At 45.4% G+C, this 14,281-nt stretch overlaps 1 protein-coding gene across 2 annotated transcripts in view; it reads left to right on the top strand.

The window, feature by feature from the left end:
* CEP250 (centrosomal protein 250) overlaps positions 1 to 14,281 on the top strand; it is a 919,650-nt gene that overhangs the window by 22,270 nt on the left and 883,099 nt on the right. Inside the window, exons 5-8 of one of the 2 annotated variants that reach the window (XM_019550710.1) lie at positions 995 to 1,214; positions 1,725 to 1,831; positions 5,139 to 5,384; positions 6,358 to 6,454. In XM_019550710.1, the coding sequence (XP_019406255.1) occupies positions 995 to 1,214; positions 1,725 to 1,831; positions 5,139 to 5,384; positions 6,358 to 6,454 (670 nt within the window). The remainder of the gene's footprint in view (positions 1 to 994; positions 1,215 to 1,724; positions 1,832 to 5,138; positions 5,385 to 6,357; positions 6,455 to 14,281) is intronic. The other variant, XM_019550711.1, reaches the window with a different exon arrangement.

A 14,281-nucleotide genomic window follows, 5' to 3' on the forward strand; every position in this document is an offset into this window, starting at 1 on the left:
GATGGTGTTCAAGGAAGAAGATAAATGGAGATAAACTTCATGTTAAATTGTTTGACAGCTAGGAAAAAAAGGAAGGAATGAATTGTTTAGACGGGGAAAGTGAAAGCAAAATTTGGCTAAGGTCTTGAGAACGTAAGAACTGACCTTTAGTGGGTCAGACTGGTCCATCTTGCCCAGTATCCTGTCTCACACAGTAATGGAGAGTGATAGCTGAAAAGGAAAATGAATAGGGTATAATCAGGGTTTATCCTACGTTCCTGTCTTGCAGTCCCCAGCATTTACAATCTAGAAAGTTCTGATTCAGATCCCTAACTCCCTACTAATGCATCTTTCCTCCAAGAATTTGTCCAATCCCTTTTTGAATCTGGTTAAACTACGTTTTGTAGCAATGAGTTCTGTACTTTAATTACGTGTGAATGAGCACTTTCTTTGGTTAGTTTTAAACTTGCTACCTATTCATTTCATTTTATGACCCCCTAGTTTTTGTATTGTGAGAGAATAAATAATAAATTGCTATTTAATTTCTCTGATCCATTTAATATTTTATAAATTCGAGAGTCCCCTCTCGAGCATCTCTTTTCTAAACTGAATATGCGTAGCCTCTTTAGTCTCTTCTCATATGGAAACCCCTCCATACCACTAATTATCTTTGTTGCCCTTCTCTGTACCTTCTCTACTTCTTCTATATCCTTTTTGTGATGTGGGGACCTAAACTGAGCACAGTATTCAAGGTGTGGATGTATCATGGATATATAAAGGGGCATTGTGATAGTTTCTGTCTCGTTTAAAAGTCACTTCTTAATAACCCCTCACATGTTGAGCAAGGAAAGAGGAGTCAGCAGTGACATCGATGTCTGAAGAAGTCCTGGAAGGCAGTCGTACTACCTCAAGGAGAGGAGAATCGTCTTTGGGGGATTTGGAAAGTCCAGCCATTTGGTTGTGGCTAGGGGTATCCCAAAGGTGTAGCCCCTGGCATTCCACTCTTTGGTTCCAGTGTGATTTCTGAGAGCAGCTGGTTACACTCATCACTATTCTTCCCCCTCCCAAGATGTGAGAATCTGGCGGAAACGAACGTTCTGCTGAGGGAACATTTGGACAAGGCAAATGAGGTGAATGCAGCCCTAAGAGAAGATATCAGAAAGCTGACAGCCGATTGGACAAGGGCCCAGGATGAGTTGGAGCTCAAGAAGAGTGAATGGCACGCTGAACGTGAGGTAGGGCATGCTGGGAAGCAGCAAACGAGATGCAAAGCAGAGAGTGCAAAACTATGATAAATTCTCTCCTTCCTCCAGGGTTCTTTGCAAAAGTCATTGCCATGGTGGGCGTGTACCTGCATTGGCTGGCAGAGTGGGAGGTGGGGAGATCAGATTGTATTGGTGAATGATACTTATGAGTTGATAATGTGCTTCTGCTGCAAACGCTGGAAGCCAAATGCTGATGAGCAAATCATGTGTACTGGCACATCATGGTGTGATTATTTTGTTATTACTCTCTGCAGTGTGTGTTTACACAGAAGTTTTCATATGCTGTTAGTTGTACTCAGGTGACCAACCACAGGAAGGATACTCTGTCTAGGTGTCCATTCAGTCCTTGACCTCTCTGCTAATGTTACTATCAAAGGAGATCTTTGCAGTCTGGGTGGTGACTTTATCTGGGGTGAAGGTAAATGGGAAATCAGTATGACAAGCCTGAACTGGCATTTGCTTTTGTCTCTACTTATTTAGATCTTTGAGGGCTACTTGCAGGGTGAACACAACCGTCTCCTTAGTCTATGGCGGCAGGTGGTGACCTTCCGTCGTTACTTCCTGGAGATGAAGACTGCAACTGACAGGTGAGTGAGATGGGGCCATGGAGCTATTGAGAAATGAAAGATTCCCCTTGTCAGAGATGTGGGTTTTCGGGAAAATTTCCAATGCCCTAAATACAGCATGATCTGATTTAGCATGTTTATATGACTTATATTTAGTAAACAAAACTAAAAAAGTACCCCTATGTTAATTTTATGTCCCAATAGCCACAAGTATTTGAACTGAAATATTTGATTAGGAAAAATAATAAATACAGCATACTTAATGTGGTTTAAATGTTATATTCAAACAAGTTCAAAGCTTTATATGGAAAGAAATTATTGTTATTGGAATACTTGTAAAAATGTAAAGACAATACACAATAGCATGTACTTCCCTTGCATTGTTTGTTTAAATTTAAGGAAAAAAACAAAGGCACTGAAAACTGTTGACACGCTAGTTTTAGCACACCCAAAGAACTGTGCATGATATCTACTTCAGCAGAGTTTAACTCTCTTCCATTGAGGTCTGTGACAGGGGGCAGCTCTCGGGGCCAGGTCTCGTGTGAGACCACCCACCTGTCTTTATGGGGCAGTCTGCCCAGCGTCACTTGCCACAACTTTGCTGTTCCCATAAACTGGTGGAAAATGTGGGAGACTACCCATCAAATGTCCCAGTGTCAGGGGCACTATCTGCAGCTCTGAACCTCCCCTACACTGCAGCCCATGCCTCACAGATGGCATCCACGCATTGTAACTGTATCCTGGCCCCTAACTCTGGCCTCTCACACACACTCGGGGCTCTTAGCTTCTGGGCTTCTTTCCTCTTCACTAGGCTCCATGTCCCTCGCACACTGTAGGTTTCTTGCTTCTCGCTAGGCTCCACGCACCTTGCTAGGCTCCATGCGCCTTCCCAAACTCTGGGCTCCTTTCTCCTTGTTTGCTCCGGGCACCTTGCTCCACTCTGGACCCCCTTTGGTCCTGCCAGCCTCCTTGCCAGGTTACCTACTAGATGTGGGGGCTGGGGTTAAGGCACTCCTTCCCGCCTTTCACTGGGGTGGTAACTGGCCTGGCATTTCCTGGGGGCTCCTGTGCTGCCAGGAGCCCCACCAGGCCTCCCTTCCCCAGCAGGGTGCAGTTTTAGGTCATGCCCAGGACCAGGAGCCTCCAAATCATCTCCACAAGGTCCTGCCCTTACCTCCAAGATGTTTCATACAGCCTTTAAACCAGTCAGTGTTTCTGCTTGCTGCCAGTAGGAAACTGCTGTGTTTATATAGGCAGCCAGTGTTTTAAAATGGCTGTTGCAATCAAGCACCTGCTGGCTGCTTGACTCAGCCCTTAAAGTGGCAGGCACAGCAAGTGCATTGCCACAAGGTCATTGTGGCACCTCCAGTTTCACTGTCACTACCTGTAGAGTCACTTGCACTACTTATTAGTTCCATTTCAGAATCAGGTTGAGGCAAATCTGATTCAGAACTACTTGAACCACATTCTCTTTCGCTAAAAGATGGTTTCACCAATGAGTCTATGGGCAAAGGCAACTTATCATCACACTGCATCTTCTTCATTAATTGTGCTTCTGACTGATTCTCCAGGACAAGCAATTTTGAGAAAGAAACAAGCTTAGCGGTGCATTCATTTTTTAGTCTATTCCTCTTTTTTGTCTTGACTGAGCTGAAAGCCTTCCAGTTCCGTTCACAAGAAGTTGCTGTTGGTGAAATGCTTAGGATACTTAGAGCAATCATGGACAACAGTTAGTACAGTATCCATTCCACCATGTGAGAGGAGATGTATTCTCTGCTGCCTGCCAAATGATGTCTTTGCTCCAAAATTTTTTTTCTGCACGGTACTCAGTAATGTCTGTCATCAGCTATGTGGTTAGTGTTGGGGAGGTTCTTAGCTACTTCCATAATTGTATCAAGAGCAGTAGATAATTCGTCTTCTGATAAATGTTGTCCTCTCTGTTGAGGATCCAAAAGGTTTGCTGCCAGATGAACTTGGATGAGAGCAAAACTCAGATCTTTAGTAAACATTTGTTTTACTACTACTTTTTTGGGTAGAGGTGAAGAAAGGAAAAGCTCAATTAGATATTCATTCAGTTGTCTGAATATCTCTGGAATATTTGAAAGGCTTGGTGTATCTCCTTCAAGTTTCTTGATAGCCACTGAAATTGGTAGTAGCAAATTGAATGCTCCTTGAACTCAAACCCAGAACAATCACTGTTGAGAATCTGTTTCCGAATGTTCACAGGAATAATCTGAGATACTGTGTCATCTGTTGAAGCACACTGCAAACAGTCCTTTGTGCGCAGCAAACTATGTAAACACTTCATAGCCAAGCCCCGTCTAGTTTCTCCTGGCAATAAAAATGCACTTTCTTTCCCCTGCTTCTCCTTCTGTAATTTCTTCAGAGTATGATTAGCAACATGATGATTGTTGAATACCTCCACAATCACTTTGCAGTTTGCCAATATTGTCTTCATTGTATTTGCCAATTAAGTGAATTTGAAACACAGACGTTTCAAAATGTAACCTCTTCTGGAACTTGCTGCAGAGTTCCCAGCTTGTCACTGTTTTCAGAATGGGAGTGGGGAAAGGGAGAGGAGGGAATTCAGTCTGGGTTCTTTTCAGCCCCCCCTGAAGCGTGAGGCGAGTATATTGGAGCCCCTCTGAGGTGGGGGGGGCTCCAATTCACCCACCCCACCCTTCAGCAGCAGGTGGGGAACCCCAAGATCAAGCTCCTTCTACTCCCTTTCCCCCTTCCCATTCTGAAAACAGACAGCTCTGGCACAAAGCCTGATCATTGCTATGGGAACCTGGCTGCAGGCTCCCAGCCCGCAGCTAGATTCCCTTCCCCCCTGGAACCAACAGTAAACTTCTGTTTGGTTTGGGATACTGATGTAACTCAGAACACTTTGCAGAAAACGTTTTGAGTTATAGCTGGGTGCTGCACTTCTGTCTGCACCCATAACACCCTTTCTCAGGTCCAGGAAAGCAGCAGATATTGCTTATATGCAATCCAAGGTAGAACAATTACTTTTCCTTAGCCCTATTAAATGAAAATTTTCACTTAAGACAGAAAGTGGGCAGCAAAGCTGTAGCACAAAGAGAAAGTTTTTGGCATAGTTATAAACCAAGAAAAACCGATCGAAATAGAAGCATCTCATTTGTTAAAGTATAGGACATTTCAAAGGGAAGAAGGTCACTGTTCCCTGGGCCATCTTGGCTATAACAGCACTAACATCACTACTATTATTGGTTCTCAACCGTGGATTGTAATGATCATATTGTGGATTTGCAGATGAGTGTTCTGTTGAGCAACACATTAGTTCTACTATTTTGTCCTCCCTCAGAGATTTGTCAGAGCTGAAGGCAGAGCAGATGAAGCTTTCTGGATCTATACTTGTTAACTGCCTCCAGCTAAATTCTGGTACACAACTCTGGGAGTCTAGCACTTTGGGAAGACCTGCCTTGAAAGACCACATACAACAGAATCATGCTAGGTCTCAGGAGGTAGAAAAGGAAATAAATTGGAAAGACCAAGAAGCAATATCCTTGAAAGTCAAAGGGGACATTGAAAAGGAGGAGCTTCAAGAAAGGTAAATTAGTTTTTAAAAAGTACACCAGCTTTTGGGGGATTGTTTCTCACTGTGTATGGCACATTTCTTCACAGTAAAACTGCATTCACCTTCAAAGCACAGTATTTTGTACAGGCTTTGTTTTTCAAAATGTCTGCTACTATAAGAAAACAGAGGAAGAGAGGAGCCTGAATGTAAAGAAAGGAGAATTTCTGGGAGAAATTAATGGGGTCTTATAGTGTAATAAAAAGGTATGCAGCCTTGTGGTGAGTACAGTTGGGTTTGTAGTTGGAGAGAAATGCTGAGCAGTTCAGAGAAGAAGGATTTGTTTGACAGGTGGTGTAGTTGGGAGGGATGTTAGACAAGCTTTTGGGGCACCAAGTGCTCTTCCTTAGGTCATGAGAAAGAGTATTTTGTGCCCAAAAGCTTGTCTAACATCTCCCAACTATTGCTGGTCTACTAATATATATTACCAAACAAATCTTGCTGCTTCTAAACTCCCTGAGCCATTATGAATATAGCAACACTATTATAACAAAGCAGTTCAGAAACAGGTTCTGATTGCTACTTGGCCTATGCATTGCTGTGGTAAACAAAACTGCCACAAAAAGTAGAGAGATATCCCAGAGTGTGGGCATTGCATGTAGCCTTCAGAAGTCCTGTGACAGCTCTACATTATCCCCCATGTTAAGAACAGGTGCAAGGGACATTTTGGGAACAGGAGAGGTCTCCCCCCACCATACTAGTTACAGTGATTCTGAGTTGACACAGCCTGTAAACACCCCTTATGATCTTCTTTAAGCTACCGTATCAGCCTAAAAAGGAGATCAGAATCCTGAGAGCCAAAAGGTGGCTGAAAGCCTCCTTTGCACTGAGCCGTATCTCCTGTGCCTCATGAAGGTGCTGTACAGATTTGAACCTTAATTCCTGAGCATCTGATGGCATGCTAAGATTTTGGAATTCTTCCAAAATTGTTTGGACTTTCTCTTCTTAGGGTGTTGGAGCTTTCAGCCCTTCTTCTACAGTCCCAGAAGCAGAATAAGGAGAAGGAAAAGACCATGAAGACACTTAGCAACACCGTGGAGATTCTGGTGCGTGAAAACTGCTGTCTGAGAAAGCAGCTCAATGTTCATAGGTTAGATTTGATCTGTTTGTTCTCCAGGTCTCACCACAAAAAACGTGCAGCTTTCTCTGTATAGATATTCTTCTACATTGTAAGGAAACAGTAGACACCTTGCCAAAATATTTGTTGTGTGGTTAGCAACTTTGGTCCCAATTCATGTCAAATAGTGATAGGAGAGCTGTATAGATCACTGATGCCAGCATCATGGACTGTGTAACACAATATATTTTGTCTTAGGCATTTATGATTAGGAACTTACCCAAATTGAGGAGGCAGGAGGCCAATTTCTTAGGCAGGTTGCAGGGCTGGCCAGCATTTTTACAGGTTTATTGTGGCAGGGCCCCTTCCCACACCTGATTAGCCAAGGGACTCTGGCAGTTCCACCCCTTCCCACAGGTTGGCAGATCTCCCAAAACCACAGCTTAATTACCCTGATAAACCTGTAGAAGCCATTAATGGAAACATTATTAAGCAATCTACTCATTAAACTCTGAACTGAAATGTCTTATGAAATTAGGTCTATACAGAACATGAACTGTAACTAATACCATGACTATACTTTATTAAATGGCATTGTAAAAAGGAGTTTACTCAATGTTAACCTTGAGATAGGCAATTCATGCTATCTGTTAAATGCTGTCATGCAGCATCCACAGGCAATTGCTGCTGACATTCTCTGTCTCTGCAGGGTGAACACTTGTCTGTACACGGAGATGGTATGCTTAGCATCCACTGAATTATAGAATCATAAAAAATTAGGGTTGGAAGGGACCTCAGGAGATCATCTAGTTCAGTCCCCTGCTCAAAGCAGGACCATCGCCAACTAAATTATTCCAGCCAGGGCTTTGTAGAGCAGGGCCTTAAAAATCTCCAAAGATGGAGATTCCACCACCTCTTTGCATAATCTGTTTCAGTGTTTCACCACCCTCGTAGTGAGAGTGTTTTCCCTAATATCCAACCTAAACCTCCCTTGCTGCAATTTAGGACCATTGCTCCTTGTTTTGGCATCTGTCACCACTGAGGACAGTCTAGCTCCATCCTCTTGGAACCACCCATCAGGTAGTTAAAGGTTTCTATCAAATCCCCTCTTAGTCTTCTCGTCTTCAATTTAAATAAGCCCAGTTCCATCAGCCTCTCCTTGTAAGTCGTGCCCCAGCCCTTGAACCATTTTCATTGCTCTCCGCTGTACTCTGTCCAACTTGTCCACATCCTTTTTATAGTGGAGGGCAGAAAACTGGACACAGTACTCCAGATGTGGCCTCACCAGAGCAAAATAGAGCGGAATAATTACTTCCCTTGATCTGCTGGCAACACTCCTGCTAATGCAGTCCAGTATGCAGTTAGCCTTCTTGGTAACAAGGGCACACTGCTAACTCATATCCAGCTTATTGTCAACTGTAACCTCTAGGACTGAGTTTGTTGAAGTGCTGAGGCAGTTTTGCCAGGGCGTACAGTTGCGGAAACAGGTCGCAGAGTCCCAAAACACAGGCACAAGCATCCGGCACTCTTTGACAAAGTTCACATAAGCGATGTGTTCCTTGTCACACTCTTTCTGCCATCCAGGGATTAATTTCAGTAGCTGAGGGTCACAATTCAGAACAAGGACCTGGTTGGGGTCCAAAATATGAACAGCACTAAGGAAAGGAGGCAGCCAGTTGTCTGAACCAAGGTGGCAGTGACTGTGGCACTGGGCTTTCTAGACCCACTGATACTCAGCCCCTCTCAGTCTGTCACCACTCATCAGGTCTCTCTCTTGTCTCTGCTCTAAGTCTCTGGACCCTGCGGGCTCCTCCTGGGCTTTTGAGTCCCTGGCATTCTGTGCTTTCATGACCCTATTTGGCCCCCACTCCCAGTCTCTCTTTTTGCATTCTGTGGGTCCATCTTCTCAGGCTCTGCCATAGATCTTTCACCTTCAGCCTCTCTCCAGCAGTTCTCTGAAGTCCCCATACTCTCTTCTGGGCCTTAACATTCACCCTATAGGTCTCCCTTTAACTTCCAGCCTTTGTTATCCTTGACAGACCCTTTATAACTGATGGCAATGCCATAACCATATCCTTCCTGGGCTGCAGGCTTCCCAATCCATGTTCATCAATGGCCCTTTCTGGCCTCTCTTTATATGAGCAACCAATCCAGCAAAGCTCTGACTCTTCTTGAACAGTAAAGCTACTGCCTCTGTGGCCTGTTCTACATTCTCTATGGCAAACCCTGTTTTTAGGTTTTCTTTTTCATAACAACTAGATGCATCAACAAACCACAATCTTTCAGGAACCCTATCAGTCCTCAAAAGAACTTCCAAACCATGTATCTGCAAATGCAGACAACATTTTAGTATAAGACCCATTTTTCCTGTTGTTGGGTATATCTCCTTCTGCTCAAAACAACTTCTAAGGGGAAAAAAACCCCACACCCTTTGTTTACACGGCTGCACTTTAAAATCTGTAAACACTTTGCTACTTTAACAATCTGTTAACACTTTCCTTTCTATGATATCCACAATACTCTTGGGGGGGAAGTGGGGAAAGGGGAGCAAAGACATCCCTCGCCCCTATTACTACTGCATATATCCTCTGACAAACAGCATTTACCAAACCTGAGAGTGTATACATTTACAATTCCAGCAGCCTCTTTGCCTTGCAATTCCAGTTCACAAGCACATATTAGCACAGTGGACCTAAGCAACAAAAAGAATGTGTAGGTGTCCAGTAATATTACTCATTTCCTCTATGTCCCCTCCTGATTTTGACACGCTAGGATGATTAGCCACTGCCGCATGTTGACAAGCCTGAGGGGCTGGAAACCCCTATGCCAGGGACAGAGGGGCAACGAGAGAATGCCAGAGGGGCTGGTGAACAGTTCAGGGAGTGCCGAGACTGGAAGGAACTTACCTGCTGCAGGTGCAGTGGCCAGAGGTGCAGAACGGGAGCCGGCACTGCCGGTGCGATTTTTAAGCACGCTATCAGTGCAGCTAGGACGGCACGGGAACCTGACATCATCAGCTGGAGCTGGGAAGTGGCTACAAGAGGCAGGATGGCAAAACAGCAACGCAGCAGCTGCAGGCTCCCGGCCAGCAAATCTGGGGTGTAACATCCCGGAGATGCCAAGGGGATGCCTGGGGGAGGCGCTACCACTATCGGGAAGGACGCCATCGACCAGGGAGACAGGAGGTGCCAAGGATCTGAGGTCCTAGCAATCCACAGGGTGTGAGTGGGAGGAAAAGCACAGCCTCCCTGTTTTCTGCTTTATTTTTGTGGCCTCATTTTTGTTCACTATTTTGGGAGATGTTATTTTGCTACCATTGCCAGGGCCAGGAGACCAGGAGCTCCTGGAGACCCTAGGGCAAAGGACCAAACTTGAACAGGGTCAAATTGCCTGTTCAACCAAGGGAAGCAGTCCCTTCCCTTGGTTGGCTGGACTGTGTTCTTGAGGCCAACTCAAATTGTGAGTGATGTTTGGATTTCTGTTTAAATTTCATGTACAGAGCAGGGGCATGAAGTAACCATGTGGCTGCGCAGCTAGCCAACCAGCCCTACCAGGGAAAGCAGTCAACCTGGCCAGGATAAAAGGGATGGACCTGATGGGATAGGAACCCAGGCCATCAACCACGTGGCCAGGCACCAACAGGTTGGTGCATGGATGAGGTGTAGGGGAGTGTTGGGTAGTCGCTGGATATGGTTGCGTGACTTTAAGTCCAGTTGACATTCACTGGTCTTCTCTAGAGCGTTGTGACCCTCTGGTCAGTCTGGTTCATGCTCTTACCCTGCCTCTCTATTTCTTCCTGCCATGACTTTGCTGTTTCTAGGTTGTAAATGAAAGGGAGGGGTGATGACTTCCCCACCCCAACCACGACTGACCGCTGGTTCACACTCCCTGAGTTCCCGGTCGGTAAAGTAAAAAGAAGTGGAGAGGAAAATAGAAGGTCCACAAGAAAAAGGAAGATTTATTTGAACACGTTGAATTCCCTCCCCAGTAGTCAGGGACAGGACAATTTCCCTGTGTCTTGCCTGCCGTCTCTTTTGACTCCCCTGTGCCTACCAGTAAGCAGAGAGAGGTTGTTTTCCTTTCTTTGATAGCTGCAGTGCCCGCCTTAATTGGCCACCTGCAGCAGCTAATTAAGGCATCCAAAAAAAAGTAAGCTGAGAGAGAGAGAGAGAGAGAGAGAAAGAACCTCTCTCTCTCCCCCCCTCTGGCTTTGCCCGTTTCTTCCCGGGCACCTGGCTTTCGGTGATACCAACAAGCTGGATTCCTCTTTTATTTTTTCCTCATTCTGTTTTTTTTCTCTTGATCACTGCCGCGCCCAGCTTAATTGATGGTCTGTGATGGTTAAATTAGTGCTTGTCAACAAAACCACAGCGAGGTGATGGGGAAAGTCCGTTCCTCCTCCTTTGTTTTCTCTTTTTTTTTTTCCTTTAGTGAGGGCTCCTCCAAGACCCAGTCAGTCTCCTGTCCCACTCCTAGGGACTTCAGTCTTGGGCTGGGTATCGCTGGCATCCTACCTGCCCACTGCCCTCCTCCTTCACCTCCTCCACCCCGGATATTGCATTCACCGTGGATCCCTGCCAATCCGCCTCACCTGGCAAGGTGGGAAAACAGGTCTGGGGCAGACCAGGAGCTCCCGCAGTAGCGTAGAAGTGGTATTCTGGCCAGACCTATGCTTGTGGCTAGGGGAGTACCCCAGGTGAGTATTCCCCAGTCCCTCACAGGGAGGTGGAGCCGTAAGAGACGTCTGTATGGAGCACACCTAAGTGAGCCTGTATCACGGGAGCCTTCCACATCTACTTCTAACACCAAGATGTGATGGGTGAGCAGCAGGAGTTTCTCTTAAGAGGAAGCATCTGGCAGACAGTAGTGCCAAAGGTCACCAGGGCCAAAGTTTGGGTCGCCAGGCCCCAAGCCACCTGGAACAGTTGCTCAGGCTTAGGTGGGCACAGCCATCTTCACAAATCAAATTTTAGTGGCGCTATCTGGATCTTTCCTTGCCTTCCTTTAACCATGTCCAAGCTCCCTGAAATGGTGTTGCCTGTCTAACATCCTGGCTTGCCATAGCCTGCACCTGTAACTTCCGATTTATAGTCTCCAGAGCGCACACACACCACTTCTCCTGTCACCACAACCTTCTACCACATCTATGCTACTTCAGTAGACAATGCTGTACATGCCATTATCAATCCCTGTAAAACAGCTCTTTCCTTAAGCTCTGCTCCTGTCACCAACAGAGCCCACAAGTGTTTCAGCTTTTCACAAAGTATTCGAGAAGTACCAAGAAACAAGCGACCACGTCTTCACTCTTCAAAAGGCACAGGTCAGTTTTATCCTGGCTTCCCATCGTTAGCACAATAGGAGGTCCCTTACTTAACCCAGGTGGACTTCAACTTGTACCTTTCCTCAAACTACAGACTTCAGGTACTCTCTCAGATCAGGTTGTGACCCTGTCTACCTCAAAGTTGCTGCTCCTGCCACCAACACAGCAGTACTCCTGTACACTATTCTGCCTAACCTGGACAAACAACCTTTAGTCAGCAATGCAACAAACTGACCTCCTGCATGGGATTCTGACACAGACATAGTTACCTAGGCCATACAGTTTCATCTTACACACAGGTCTCCACCTGCAATCCTACAGCCTCATCTTACTATGAGTCTTGACTGACCCCTCTAAAGAGGCTCACTCTGCATCAACAAATTCTGTGATTGGTCACATTACTGCCCTTGAGTCCCAGTCCCAGAGTGCTGGCAGACCTGGTCCCAGCAGAGTTGCCAATTGTTGCTACTGGATTTATGATCTAGTCCTGATATCTTGTTCTGGGCAGACCCAAACCCTCAGGCCAACTACAACTTCTTCCAATCAATAATAGCAGTGATAGCAGATAAGAGTAATGCAGGCAAAGCAAACAAAATAACCCTCCCAGTTCTACTTATCTACCAGTCCCAGGAATTTGTAGAGGGACAATAAGCTTAGCCAGTATGCAAGCACCACCCTGTGGTTTTTGCTTGAATGTCAGATGTCAGCAGTCTTGGAGGTTGAGGGCTGATACCCACTCACACCAACGGGGTGGGAGAGATAGATCGGTGGTGCACACTTTGCCCATGGTGGCCTCAGGATCCCATTCCCCCCTCCCCCCCCCCCCACCAGCTGCTCTGAAAATCCCTCCTTTTGTATTCTTTTCTTCTTGAAGACTCTTTGTTTCCAGGTACCTTTGATTTGTCTCCCTGTGGTTGTCATATTGTCCATATTCAGTCCTCTCAGCATATCCTTTTGTTTTTCAAATATATCACATGCATATATCTTAATTTGGGCATCCCTGGCCTCCTAATTTGGTCATTCCACCAAAACTGGAAATCCCAGGGGCTTTGCAGCTGGTCGCTGACCTAATGCTAATCTTTGTTATGGAACACTGCATGTTTTCAATTTCCCAGGATGTTTGTCTGATAGCTTTGGACACAGTGTCTACCTTGAAGGTTGAGAACATGAAACTTTGTCACAAACAGACATTTAGAAAGCAATTAACCCTTGCCATTTCCCTGGACCATTGTTTTAATACAATAGTTACCCTACCTACAAGCCAATTCCTAAAAGCAAATTTCTAAATATCATTTTTCCTGTTAGTGACAGGTCATACCTATAATACTGGTTCAGCCTCACAGTTATTGCCTGGAACTGTCCCTTTTCACTATGACAGCTTGACAGTTCTTGTGATGCCACGTCTTCAACCCAGCTTATAAAATCCATCAGCTTGTGTGCGTGGTAAATCACAGCCAGCCAGCCTTCAAACCATGTTAGAAATTCCATGAAATGGGTGGCATTTTCTACCTTAAAACTTCACTTGATCTTGAACCTCCTGTTCTAAGAGATTGCAAAGCCTGAGCATGCATTGTGTGCCTGGTGTGATTTCCCCTCTTTGCTCACAAACTGCTGATAGTACTGTATGTGCTTAGTGTGGTGGTAGACCATGTTGAACTGTGAATTTCACCTTGTGAGCACAAGTTCTGGTGTCAGTAACACAGCTGCATGCGAGTCCTCACTTTGACGGGCAAGGGACTCCCTGTAACCAGAACTTACAGCCTGGACAGTGCTTGAAGGCTTTGTTGAAGGAGGACACCAACCTGTCCAGATCAGGGAGCTGCACAAGATGTCACTTACTAAAGACCGAATGTATGCATTGCAGGAGATATGAACTTCATTGGGCAGCATTCCTTGGAGCACATCAGAGAAAGTCTTGCACAAGTACATGGCATTGCCAGAGAAAAATGCTGAGAGCTCATTAAATTCTAAGCCATAGTTGACAATTGCCTTCACTACAGTCTGAGCCATGGTAGAAAAATTGACAGATATGAGGTGGACCTGTTTTTCAGGCTCTGCTTGAAAAACAGGCAGGTCTGGCCAGCTCCCAGGTACAAATAAAATGTGCAGCACATGGTTATCCTGAGGGTGGCTTCATCAGCCACAATGGAGAAGTATTTATACAATGCCAATGCAGACTTTGTGGACTGTACATGTGAAGCAGTCACTGCAGGGAGGGGAGATAGTCTTGGCGAAGGTTGTCTACAAATGGAAAACTGCCAGCATTTGGCATGTTTTAAGTTCAGGTAGTCCCCTAAGGTGATCAAGTTTCTCCAGCAAGATGTTTTTCACTGCAAAAGCCTCCACAAGGAAAAATGCTGCCATTAGCCTTCCCAAGCTGCTTTCAATAGTCCTTTTAAAGATCCAGGACATGGTCGCTTGTTTGTTGGTCTCACCTTCGGCCTTGTCAGCAGCCTTTTGCTTTAAATGCACCTTGGTCATGTTAGACGAGTGTCT

Source organism: Crocodylus porosus, unplaced genomic scaffold (assembly GCF_001723895.1).
Source record: "Crocodylus porosus isolate Cpor-Errol unplaced genomic scaffold, CroPor_comp1, whole genome shotgun sequence".
In the NCBI taxonomy this organism is placed as follows: Eukaryota; Metazoa; Chordata; order Crocodylia; family Crocodylidae; genus Crocodylus; species Crocodylus porosus.